At 42.2% G+C, this 12,539-nt stretch overlaps 1 protein-coding gene across 1 annotated transcript in view; it reads left to right on the forward strand.

The window, feature by feature from the left end:
* The window catches only part of LOC108933558 (nidogen-1-like), a 29,644-nt gene that overhangs the window by 2,737 nt on the left and 14,368 nt on the right, over positions 1-12,539 (forward strand). The window contains exons 2-8 of the mRNA XM_018750718.2: positions 5,747-6,043; positions 6,151-6,377; positions 6,652-7,109; positions 7,963-8,103; positions 10,589-10,840; positions 11,210-11,410; positions 11,653-11,886. Coding sequence (XP_018606234.1) covers positions 5,747-6,043; positions 6,151-6,377; positions 6,652-7,109; positions 7,963-8,103; positions 10,589-10,840; positions 11,210-11,410; positions 11,653-11,886 — 1,810 coding nt within the window. The remainder of the gene's footprint in view (positions 1-5,746; positions 6,044-6,150; positions 6,378-6,651; positions 7,110-7,962; positions 8,104-10,588; positions 10,841-11,209; positions 11,411-11,652; positions 11,887-12,539) is intronic.

The following is a 12,539-nucleotide window of genomic DNA, read 5'->3' on the forward strand; positions in this document are numbered from 1 at the left end:
TAATGTGTAATTTTCATAAAAATTGTTAAGAGAAAGAGAAATGAGAATGAAAGAATGATTTAACTAGCCAGAAATTACTGATTTGTTACCTATTACGCTTAGAAGTTGCAGGTTTTTAAGCCTAAAAAAAAATTTGATTTATTTCCTGTTCAAGTCTTACTTGTCTATCTTTAAAACTTTTTTGTAGAGCAAGCACAACCTGTGTTTCCATGTGCATCTGTTAGCTGGCAGTAAACAACCCTGAAACAGAACAGGAGTTGAATTCCTCAGTGTTTACGTATCATGTCTGGTGTTTCTGAGTCTTGGTGATCAGTAACAAGATGATGAACCTTTTGCATTTCTATGGGATAAATCATTCAAAAATTGGCATTCAGTAGGAGTTTGTGGAGATTGTGTATTTTTCTGTCATTTTAATTTTAAATTTGTTGTACCCTGAAGTTAAGGGAATAATAGAAAAGTGCAGCATTTTAAAATTTATTATGGTTTTGTCTAAGACTTTTAAAGAACCGACACAATGAATACGCTGAGGTACATTTGAGTTATGCAATCGCTTATGTAGATTGTAAAGCAGACTCAAAGTAGCTAGATGCTGACAAACATTGGATACACTTGTGTGATGAATCGGTCAATATGGTCAATAGAACTGCTCCCAGCTATCTATAGGGCTTGATCATCTGCTACCCCCAGCCAGACTGCTACGCTCTTCCACATCTGCCCGCTTGGTGGTCCCACGCACGAAAGATAAGGCATGAAGGTTCTCGGTTCTGGCTCCGTTGTAGTGGAATGACTTCCTTCTCTCACTCAGAACTGCTGAATCTCTGTCCACATTTAAAAAGGGTCGTAAAACTCACCTCTTCCAGACTCACTTCCCATGATCTCTTAAGTTCATGTAACGTGTAAATGTTTATGTACTATAACTTTAAAATCATGCCCGGATAAAACTTTACAAGGCTACTCCTGTAATGTAAATGTTTATATATATATATATCTCAAAAAAATCACTAGGAAGGTGATTTTGAATCGTGGATACTTGGATAAAGTTTTATGCAACTGCTCGTGTCATGAACATTGGTCCATATGGTGGAAAGAAACAAACTAACTGCACTTAAGAATCATGTGTCTGCATCTATGTCTCTTTCTGCTAATGTAATGCACACATTGTATTTTCTATGAGATAAACATCACTTTGGAGAAAAGCATTTGCTAAATAAATACATGTAAATGTACTCAGCATTGAATAAGAGTTTATGGGGTCACAGGGAGCTGGAGCCTAACCCAGCAACACGGGAGGGGACACACCCAGGACAGGGCACCAGTCCACCACACAGCACCCCAAGTGGGACTCAAACCCCAGACCCAGCAGAGAGCAGGATGCAGTACAACCCACTGCGCCACCACACCCCCCTACAAGCTAATACAAGGCAAAATTTTTGCTATTGTACCCTGCCTCATGTGCTGTGTTTCCAGGGTAGGATCTGGAACACAGTGACCCTTCATAGGAAGAGCAGTTGATGAAAATTAACGAAAAATAATAGTTACCAAAATCTTATTCCTTGCAGAACATAACCCATGAATAAATAGAGGAACATCAGCATTATGTAGCTTTTATTGATTGTGAGTGACATAGTGGTTGGATCTAAAAATCAATCGTATGATGGACGGACTTCCAGTCCCAATTGTATTCTTAAGTTGAGGACCTATTGTTGATACCTTTATGTGTCAAAGTATTCATGATAGTCAACTCTGAGCAGATAACAGTCACCTTGATTGCAGTTCTGTCCTGAGTAAAAAATAAACGTAGAGAGTAGGATACTTTTTTACATTTATCTGACACTTTTCTCCAAAGTGACTTACATTGATAATCTACCTAAAATTCTTTAACTATTTATACAGCAGAATAGATATCCCTCCCAGAGCAATTGAGGGTATGTACCTTGCTCAAGGGTACTATTACTAGAGTTGAACCTACAACCTTTAGATTGAAAGTTGACAGCACTAACCACTACACTACCAGCTCAGCCCTGTTTTCTTCGTGAAACTGTAATCACCTTCTGCCGACTGTCCAAAAAAATGCAATGTTTTCTCTAATGCAGTCATTGGATTTTGTTTAGTTTGTTGAAAATTCTCCCTCTGAGTTACAGCTGCATTCTTGCCGATCTGAACACCCTGTGTAAATGAGCCCAACTGCAGCCACCCACACTCCCACCTCCCTGCTCCGTTGCCCCCACTATCACCTTTTCAACTGCAGCTGGACTATTCAACGTTCTGTTTCTGTTGCAAATTCCTATCCCAGTTCTCCAGCTGGCTTTCAGTATTGCCTGCTGTCCATAGATTATCTGCAGACTCTCTTTAGGTTTGTGTAGAATGGTGGCAATGGGGATAACGGGTTAGGAGGCCGGGGGTTAAATTCTTCATACATGCTCTGGGAGTCCATGCGGAACAGGCCTGGCTGGGCAAGGAGACCAGCCTTCAGTTCTGTGAAACATCTTAATTTTCCACTTCTTCTTCTGCCTAGCCAAGTACATCATTCTGAAAAGGAACATCTTAAATGCAACCTTTCTGTGTCCTCATTATGTTTTTGGGTGTGATGATGATGAGCTGGTTGGTTTCAAGTTTATATTGCTTGAGATTTACATACCAAACATGTATTTGCTAATTGTCATTCAGCAAAAGAAAGGTAATGTATTGCAGTCTGCATTCTAGTGATAACAACTTTCACGAGCAGAAGAGGTAAATGATACAGACACAGATCAGTCAGTTGTAGTTTTCTACAAGTTTGAACATAGTGGTCAGTGCTATAGCCTTTAGACCCAAAGGTTGTAGGTTTGAGCCTCATCTCCAGCTATAGTACCCTTGAGCAAGGTACTTACCTGAAAGTTCTATAGTTAAAATTGTTGAGTAATTACAACACAACCAGCAGTCTTTTGTTATTTGTGTTTCCCCAGTTTTATGGGAATTGTGTGCGCATCTCTGTACTTTCTCAATAGTTTTCAAGGACAGTGCGATGCCTTAAGCTAGTTGAGCTTTACAAACTGTCCTGACAAAAAAGGCCTTTTTTTGCCTCCATTTTGCTTTTTTTTTTAAATTTAGTGTACTTCTCGGGAAAGTTTTTGCACAATAATAATAGAGAATATTTTTCCTGAAGGAGTATTTCAAGGGGGGTTTGCTATTGCAAACTCAAACTCACAGTTGATTTACTACTTAAACATCCCTTCAGCAGTGTTTATACGTCTTTCATTAGCCAAGTACAGACGGTTAGATGTAATATAACATTATTGCAAATACAATGACGCTGAAAGTACCCTCAAGTTACATGTTGTTTGAACTCAAAAGTCACGTCTGAAACACGTCTAAAGGGAGGCTTTCCAAATGTCTTTCCTTTTGCTACTGCAGTCTACAGCAGCGGGTTTGGCTGGGTCCTGCTCTCTGGTGGGTCTGGGGTTCGAGTCCTGGTTGAGGTGCCTTGTGATGGACTGGCATCGCATCCCGGGTGTCTCACCTCCAACTCCAGCTTTGCGCCCTGTGTTGCTGGGTTAGGCTCCAGTTTGCCATGACCCTGCTCGTGAAAGGTGGTTTCAGACAGTGTGTAATATTTCAAAGTTTTACCAATTCTAATAAAGTAGTATCATTACGCACCAGGATTATTAGGCTACTTTTGCAGCTGAAGAATCATTAACTTGAAATAAAAACAGACAAATGATATAAATAACTTGACGTTCCTAACAGTGTCTAAAATGGGCTATAAGGCCATGGCCGATCCGGTGAAAGTACTGTATCACGTGCAGACCTGCACCACGCAGTCTCGTAACCCGAAGGATTTGCGCAACAAATCTTCAGTTTGATGTATTCCTGAAATTTCAGTGTGTTCATGGAAATTCTCAGACAGCTCATTTGTTTTGTAAACAACAAGTCATTGCTCAAGGGAAAGATAGAAAGGCACAATTGTGACATGTTTTGTAATACTTTCAGTAATCAGTGCACCCACTTACACAGCGGGTGAATTAAAGAAAGACCTCAAGCAGTTCATCGAGTTCATGGTGCTTTTATGTATTCATTGCCAGCCTACGACCGTTTCCGAAGGCCTTGGTGACAAGCGACATGTTAAGCTAGTTACACACACCACAAGCACTTAACATCATCTAGAGTCCCCACCAATTCTTCCATAGTTCACTAGCAAAGTTCATCATGGCAATAATTTTCTTTGGCTTACAGTTTTTCACATTGCTGTACTGTTATAACAATTTAAAGACTTAACGGTGGGGAAGAAAGATGATGATCTTGTATCATGGTGGATTAAATGAGAAGCACACTTAGGTCATGTCATATGTGTTTGCAATGTACAGTGAGGCTGTGCAGGGAGAAATGCTCTGGGTCATTCTGTACTTCCTGTCTGGTACTTACTCTGCAGCTGCTGCTTACATTATGGCAGACATGGTCTGTTTTTTGACTGGAACCCTCCGATGGGAACTGTAGGAGACGAGCGTGACTGTGCTGTCCTTTCACTTTGTTCTGTCTGGGAGTTGGTGGGTCTTTGTTCTCCAGCTTCCTGCTCTGCTGGGACATGGTGCAGAGTTTGGGTTACTTTATTTTGCAAAAATGAGACCACAGAGCCACAATTTTTACAGTAAGGGGGTCACCGAAGCATATATGTGTAAAAATTGTCCTCCAAAGTGTTCAAGCGAGCCCAGTGTGTGGCCCAGTGTTTGTATATATCTCCATTGAGTAGTACATTCATGCCCCCGAGAAATGCTCATTCGAATTACGAGAATTTAGCTTCCTAAGAAGTTGCATTTATTACCCCTTCTTCAGCTTACCAGGTATTAATTTGAATTTTGTGTGCTTTCTGACTACTTTCTGAGCGGCACAGGACGGTTACACGAACATTCATCAGTTTAGAGGACACTTTCCTACGAAGCGACTTACAGTGATTATTAACTGGTATTTAACGGACACCTTTATCAAAGGTGACTTATGATGCTGGATACACTGCACTGAATTCATTAGAATGATTCTTTCATTTATACACACACGCAAGCGCTATCATTTTGGGTAAATGAAGTCCATACACTATAAATTCCAAGAATTGAAGAACTTGTGATAATGACTAGGAAAACTGGTTAAAAAGGCCACAGCATTTGGTTATCATCTGTGTTCTATAATTACTTTATAAGCAATTATAATGGGCCACCCGATTTTGGATGGGAACACCAAAAATAGAAATCAGTCTCAAATGCAGCACGAGGTTGAAGGGTAGAATGCCACATTTAATCATAGACTGGCTTCCAAGTCCTCAGGGCAAAACATCTGGAAGCTGTTATGGAGAGGATTCTGTAACACCTGCAGAAACCCTCCCCCCTTACATTTGTTCTGGTACAGCACATGAAGGCATCACGAGTGTGTTTACAGCAACACTAGAAGGAACAGCTCATTAGTTGTGTCTATTAATTAGATCTTCTGGAGAAAAATGGTTTTTGCAAGGAATTTATATTGGCATCCAAGTACTGGTAAAGTTTCATAATGTTGCAAGGTTTAAAAGGGTATTTTTTGTCAGTGTGAAGCTGGGTATATTGGTGAAATGTAAGCTACATGAAAGACTTTAAATAAAACAGTCTGTTGTCAGTTTAACAATGTAATTTAATGAGTAATTGTAATTAGTTGAAGTTTGTGAAACCAGTATTTGATTTAGATCACAAATTCTTTAGTATGACCTGAAATAATTACAGTATGTGCGTACTGTGAATTTCAGATTAATACCAATGGATTTGTTGCTATGGAGGAGCCAACAGCTGAGTATCAGAACAACATGCCTGCCAGTTTTGGCATGATTGCAGCAGCCATGGGAAATCTGGACACCAGTAATGGGGTTGGGAAAGTCTACTTCCGCCAGGACGCCAGCCCCACAACCTTGCGGCAAGTGGCTGACCACATTAACCGGGCCTTTCCTGAAGATGACGAGGTAGAGCCCATTCATGCCTTAGTGGTCACCTGGGAGAATGTGGAGCCTCATGAGTCCTCACGCAGAGGAGATGTGCTGGACGGCAAGGTGACATCTTATGGTCCAGTAAGACTTTTCTGTTTGCTGCTTGGGATCTTCAACTCATACCAAACCTGCAACATATTCCAATGTTCATCTTCCTTGGCTTTCTCTAGAGGAACACCTTTCAACTTGTTGTGGCTTCAACGGAGACTGCTAGCTATGCGGTTCTCTTGTACCCACGGGACGGATTGCAGTTCCATTCAACACTTGTGGGGGGCACGAGCAAGCCCATCGTAGCTGGATTCAACCAAGGACACATGATGCCCTGGTCCTCCTGGAGTCAAGATTCATTCTATAATCTCATCTCCACGAATGAGGTGTCTGTACGAGACCTTTCTGAGTAAGTCTAAGATTAGACCTGTTCTCTGCTGACTAGCGCCGTTAACGGACTAGCATTTTTATAGCTTTTTTTAAATTAAAATTTTCTAAACCTCCTCATTAAATTCCATGTGTTAGATATCACTCTAACCTGTAGGAACGTCTTGAAACTGTGATTATGGTTCTTTGTACTTTTTTAAATTTGTGATTTGGGTTCAGTTTGCACATGCTTTGTACATTAGCAGAATATACTGCAACATACACTGTCACGGTCAATGTTTTCTCCTCCCTTCCAGACAAACAAACTCTGGCAAACGTGGTGTGTGGGTATACGAGATAGGCACTTCTCCTTACTTCTCAGCCATCGCACCTGGGGAGGTGACAGACCTGCCTCCAGAGGCCCCCCAGGAAGGTCATGCTGTGGAAGAGGCGGAGGAGGTGGAGACAGTCTCAGAGTTCCCGGTGTACAAAGTTTACCCACAGGAGGTTCCTCAGTTGTCCGGCTTCCCAGAAGAGCCTGAGGAAACCCAGCCGGCGGTGTATCAGGAGCCAGGGCGCACAGAGAAGATCGCGGCACACCCAGACCCTGTGGAGCCCTATCCTGCTCCAAACCGTATCCAGCCACTGCTGCATGCAGAGGCCATCCCTCACCAGCAGCCTCACTACCCAGAAGCTCCCCCGCTTTCACATCCCCATTACCAACCAGAAAATCCACAGGTGGTGGTGGTGGATGATGGCGATATCAATGTAGATGGTGAGCCTTGTGAAGGTCTAGCACAGTGAACAGGGCTAGGAGAGGAGCAAGAAGAAGCATTACTGTCAAACGTGCACATGTAACCCAGAGGCTCAGGGCTGGAGCATTTCACTTGAATTGAGTCAGTAATGATAACTAGTTACACAGGTGGCAGAGCAGGTGGTATAGTAGTTAGAGCTGCTCTCGAAGGAGTGAGATTCAAATCCCCCATCCTGCTGTAGTATACTTGAGAAAGGTACTTAACCTCAATTGATACAGTCGAATTTTCACAGATATGTAAATGGGTAAATAGTGGTATCTAGTTTAACACTGTAAGTCACCGTGCAGAGAAGTCGCTACATTTACAAATGGACACAGATGGTTATGCTGTACTCTTTTAAGCTGTCCAAAAACCTTTCAGTAATGTCTACTAATCAACTGAAGGTAATTATAAAATAATGAACTCTGCATATGATCACGAAGGGTTCTGGTTGAGAAACCTGAGAAGTGCACTGTTCTTGTAGCACTGAGAAAAATATACTTCCAAAATAATAACATTCTGAAGCTATAATATGTAAACTAAAAATTGTATTCAAAAACTCAAAATATAGAGTGAAATAATCATTTTTAAAAAGGTGCACTGAAATATCTTATTCTTAGAATTTTTTTGTGTAGACTAAGTCAATAAGCAGTGTAATCAAAGTGGCACAATAAATATCATGCGTTTATGAGCATGGTCACTAAAGTGAGCATTAGAGAATGCGGTCACCGCATGTGACATTCACCACTCAGGGACTCTTATGAAACAAAACATGTGTATGCAACACTGTGAGGGGTCCATTCCCCTGCCCACCCTGTATCTCTCCCATTTCAGTGTTCTCCTACAACTACGAAACGTGTGCTACCACACGGCACAAGTGTTCCAGCTTTGCAGATTGCAGGGACTATACCGGGGGCTACTGCTGCCACTGCCGCCCTGGTTTCTACGGCAACGGGAAGGACTGTGTGGCTGAAGGTATGACCCTTGTAGGACCCGCCACACACCCAGCCATAATTCTTGCTGTTCACATATTCCATTATATTACTTTCGTGGTGTGCTCTGGTTTCACCATGTTGAAAGCGTAGGTCTTCATACATTTGATACGACAGCCTTCACTGCAGTAGCACCAGTGGTTGTAGTACAAGAAAAAAACTCTGACTAGATACTAGATAAGCAGCATTTATAAAAAACTGCCTGTTGGCTAAGAACCACAAGTCCCCATTTGGTAGAAAATGTGTATCCAACTCAATTTAGGTGAATAGAAATATTATGTTATAAATATTCTTGAAAGTTTTTTAGTTTCTGTATGAGTGGCAGGGTGGTCTAGTGTGTTGTGCTGCCACCTTCTAGTGTCTGGGTAGTGTAAGACCCTGTGGGTTCAATTCCTGCTTGGTCTGTATGAGATTTACATGTACTCCCTGTGTCTGTGTGGGTTTCCTTTCCAAAGACATGCAGTTCATGTGAACTGGTCATGCTGAATTGCCTGTAGTGTGTGTATGGCTACCCTGTGATGGACTGGTGTCCTGTCCAGGGTGTAATCAGCCTTGTACCCACTGTTTCTGCGCTAGGCTCTGGTTCACCATGTCCCTGCTTGGGATGAACAGTTATTGACTGGCTGGATCTATGAGTGTATGTTGTTGTGAGGTCATCTGATGTATTTATCTACATTGTTCATAAAAATGTGTTTTTCACTACAAGCAGCCTATGTTTGCTGTTTGTTTGTATTTGACATTGAATGTCATTAGAGTTCTGAAATATAGTTATTTAGTGACTTTTTAAATAATAGTGTAGCCATTTCTGCAATTGACTGGCAATGGAAATGGCCAGGGGGAAAAAAAACTGGTTGCCTGCTTTAAACCGTGTTAGAAATTCAACAAGTTCTTCATTGCTGTGTGGTAAGGTAACGTCAGATCATTGTTTTGTGCAGTGCTTGACCCTTATTGTACATTGTGTATTTTCAGAGAAAATATCAAATAAATACAAAGCTCATAGGGGGTGCAGTGGCATAGCAGGTTTGGCCAAGTCACAGTCTCTAGCGGGTTTGGGGTTCGAGTCCTGCTTGGGGTGCCTTGCGGCGGATTGGTTTCCTTGCCGGGTTAGGCTCCCATTCACCGCGACCCCGCTCGGGACAAGTGGTTTCAGACAGTGTGTGTACAAAGCTCACAGGGTTTCACTGTTAAAAGAAGCGGCTTTTTTTGTGGTGGAAATAAAAAAATTAATATTGTATCTGCTATATTGAAAAAAATGAGGAATATCAAATCACTTTATTGTCACTCACCATAACCACAAATGTATAGGTGGTGAAAATCTGAGGTTCGTTCTCCACAGCTCTTTGGCATGCGTTACAGGTATGTGTATGATATGACATACAGACAGCTATGTATTAGGGGTTTCACAGACTATTCAACTAGCCAATTTGTCGACTTTACTGCCCTGCAACGGCACTTTAAGCTTGACGTCGACTAGTCACTGATCACGTGATAAGGACACTAACAACGTGGACGCCTCCGAGATGACAGCAGGTGAGGAGCCTGGTGGATCATTGCAGCAAACAAGCAGCAGTTCATTAAACGTGTGGAAATACTTTACTAAAGATGAAGCCTGTGCTACTGTCACTTGCAAAATATGCAAGTCTGTCCTGAAGTACAACAAAAGTACAAGTGCAGTGCAAACTCATCTGAAAAGGCATCCGTGAGAGAATTTTCATCCACCCATGTTGATGCCCTCATCTTCTTACACGCAGACCAGGATCGCAAAGAAAAATCTGTGTCTGAGCAGGACTATGACAGCGAGTAGGCTTATAGACTAGATCATACATGAGTTTTGTTTTCCTCCCCAAGTTTTATACTCTTGTTTATTTTGCATCAGTCATTTTTCTTTTGTACTTAAATGGGAGTTGTAGCATAAGCATACAAGTGTTATTGTTGCTGCTGAGTTGCAACCTGTTATAAATATGTATGAGCTGTCTATTGTCAGCATATGCATTCAGTTTGAGAATACAGATTGTCGGTTTTTGTAAAGCCTTCCCTTCTGTTTTTATTCATGATGTCATCAGCGATTAGTCAACGTCAGCTCCACTTTCATCACATAATAGTCGACTTTAAAAAATCTGAAGTCGTGCAACCCCTAGTACGTATAAATAAGACGGATTTAAGCTGAATGAAATATTCATAATGAAATGCTTATAATAAAAATAAGGTATGTTGAAGCTGGATTCCTTAGTCTTCAGAATGTACTGGAAACCTTTTACACTAAATAATTCTCTCTATCTGTCATGAGATGGGATCCTTACAAATACAAACTGGTGCTGCTGCAGTATAGTAGCCACCACTATTAGGCTTTTAAAAGACAGTTTTTTAATTGTGTTATGGTTTGCATACAAATAGATTGTGTGGCTAACAAAGTGTCCTGTGCAAATCTTGATAAATGCTCAGAGATTTAAGGAGGCCTCTGTTTGCAGGTAAACCCCAAAGGATGAACGGCAAAGTCAGCGGCAAGGTTTTCGTGGGCGACTCTCCTGCACCCCTGGAGTTCAGCAACAACGACCTGCATTCCTACGTGGTGGCCAACGATGGTCGGGCCTATATAGCCATCAGCACAATCCCCCCTAGCCTTGGCCCCTCCCTGCTTCCCCTCTCCTCCCTTGGGGGGGTCATTGGCTGGGCCTTTGCCTTGGAGCAGCCTGGCTATGAGAACGGCTTCAGCATTGTTGGTGAGTCATTCCCAGAGGTTCATGAGAACAGCAGTAGTATTGTCTCATTTATACGACTCAGACTTTCTGAAAGACAACATTTTTTTCTTTAAAAGTGCATGCCCTGCTAGGAGTATTAGTTCTGCATGTTGATCTAAAATGATCTGTTTGAAGCATGAGCATAAAATGGTGGGGGGATGAGGCCATTTCCACCAGCTTTCAATTATATGTAATCTGTCATTCGGCACTTCTGATGAGAGCTACACTCCAGGAAATTGGGGATTTAAGCTGTGTGCCGTTATCGCTCCCAAAACAATACTCTGATTATGAGTGAGTCTTCAGAGATTGCCTAGTTTGGTATGTCTCATGCCCCTGACCCCGCTTCCATAGGAGGAGAATTCACACGACAGGCCGAGGTGACCTTCCTGCCTGGCGACGAGAAGCTGACCATCAAACAGGAGTTCCGAGGCATAGACGAGCATGACCATCTTGTGGTTAACACAGAGCTTCAGGGCAGGCTGCCAGAGGTCCCACAGGGCTCCACTGTGCAAATTGAGCCCTACACTGAGGTCTATCAGTATGGCAACAATGGTAAGGCCTGCTGCAGCACCATCGAGGCACACCAAGGTTCATTAAAATGTCAAAGGAATCCAGATGCGAAGGCATCTTTCCTCAGACATGTTGAGCCAGAGAATTATGGATATCTTTTATAATATCTACTAGAATTAAGGGACAACACGGTGAATCAAATCATCTCTGTGTCCTGAATGATTTTCAGATTTTTTTTTTTGACGGTTGGAGGTTCATTCCATTGTATCTTGACCCCTTGTCAGTGATCACCACCTCTTCATTGCGGGACTACACAGTCACCTTGGACAATGGTGTCACGCAGACAAAGTCCTTCCACTGGAAACAGACCATTGTATACCAGAGCTGCCCCCATGATGAGATCCCTAAGGTTGACTACCAAGCCCAGCAGCTCAGTGTGGACCAAGTCTTCGTGATGTATGATGCAACCAACCAGCTCATCCGCTACGCAATGAGCAACAAGATCGGCTCCATCCACAGTAAAGTTCCCTCGCATCCTCTCCAGTCTTTGTGTCCTTTTGTCCAAACGTAAACATAAGAAATCCAGGTGGCTGTAGGTGCAATGAGTGTTAAGAAAAGGCTATTCTATAATGCTTATGTTTTTTTTTTTTTAATTTATAGCAGTATGGTCATACTTTTGCCACTAGAGGCAACTATGGGAAGTGGGGGATGGGGGGATGCAAGCAGGTGGCCACAGCTGGAATTTAATTTGGAAAAAATAGACACAGGCAAAATATTTCCTCAACATGTTGAGTGTGGTTGTGCTACACCGTAACTTCAGAAATTTCAGCATTGAGCTTCCACATGCACGCCCAGTGCTTCCCTTGTAGTCATCTCTTAAGGTGCTGGAGGCCTGCTGCAAAGCTGTACTCCACAGACAGGTATTCTGTATACACTCAGTATCTTCTTTATTTGAAATAAAGAATAAAAAGTGGGCAGACTAACAAAATTTATCTTTAAAATTAGTTTTGCAACTTTTTTTGCATTTTGATGTTGACTGGCAGATGATGGTGTTGACTGTTATCTGTGTAATGTGATTGGCGTCATTCATACCGTGTAGAGCACCAGTTGTCTGCCTCCCACTGAACTGGTGGTTTGAAGAGGAAGCTGTGATGGACACACCTCTTTGCCT

The sequence above is a fragment of the Scleropages formosus genome, chromosome 16 (assembly GCF_900964775.1).
Source record: "Scleropages formosus chromosome 16, fSclFor1.1, whole genome shotgun sequence".
NCBI lineage: Eukaryota > Metazoa > Chordata > Actinopteri > Osteoglossiformes > Osteoglossidae > Scleropages > Scleropages formosus.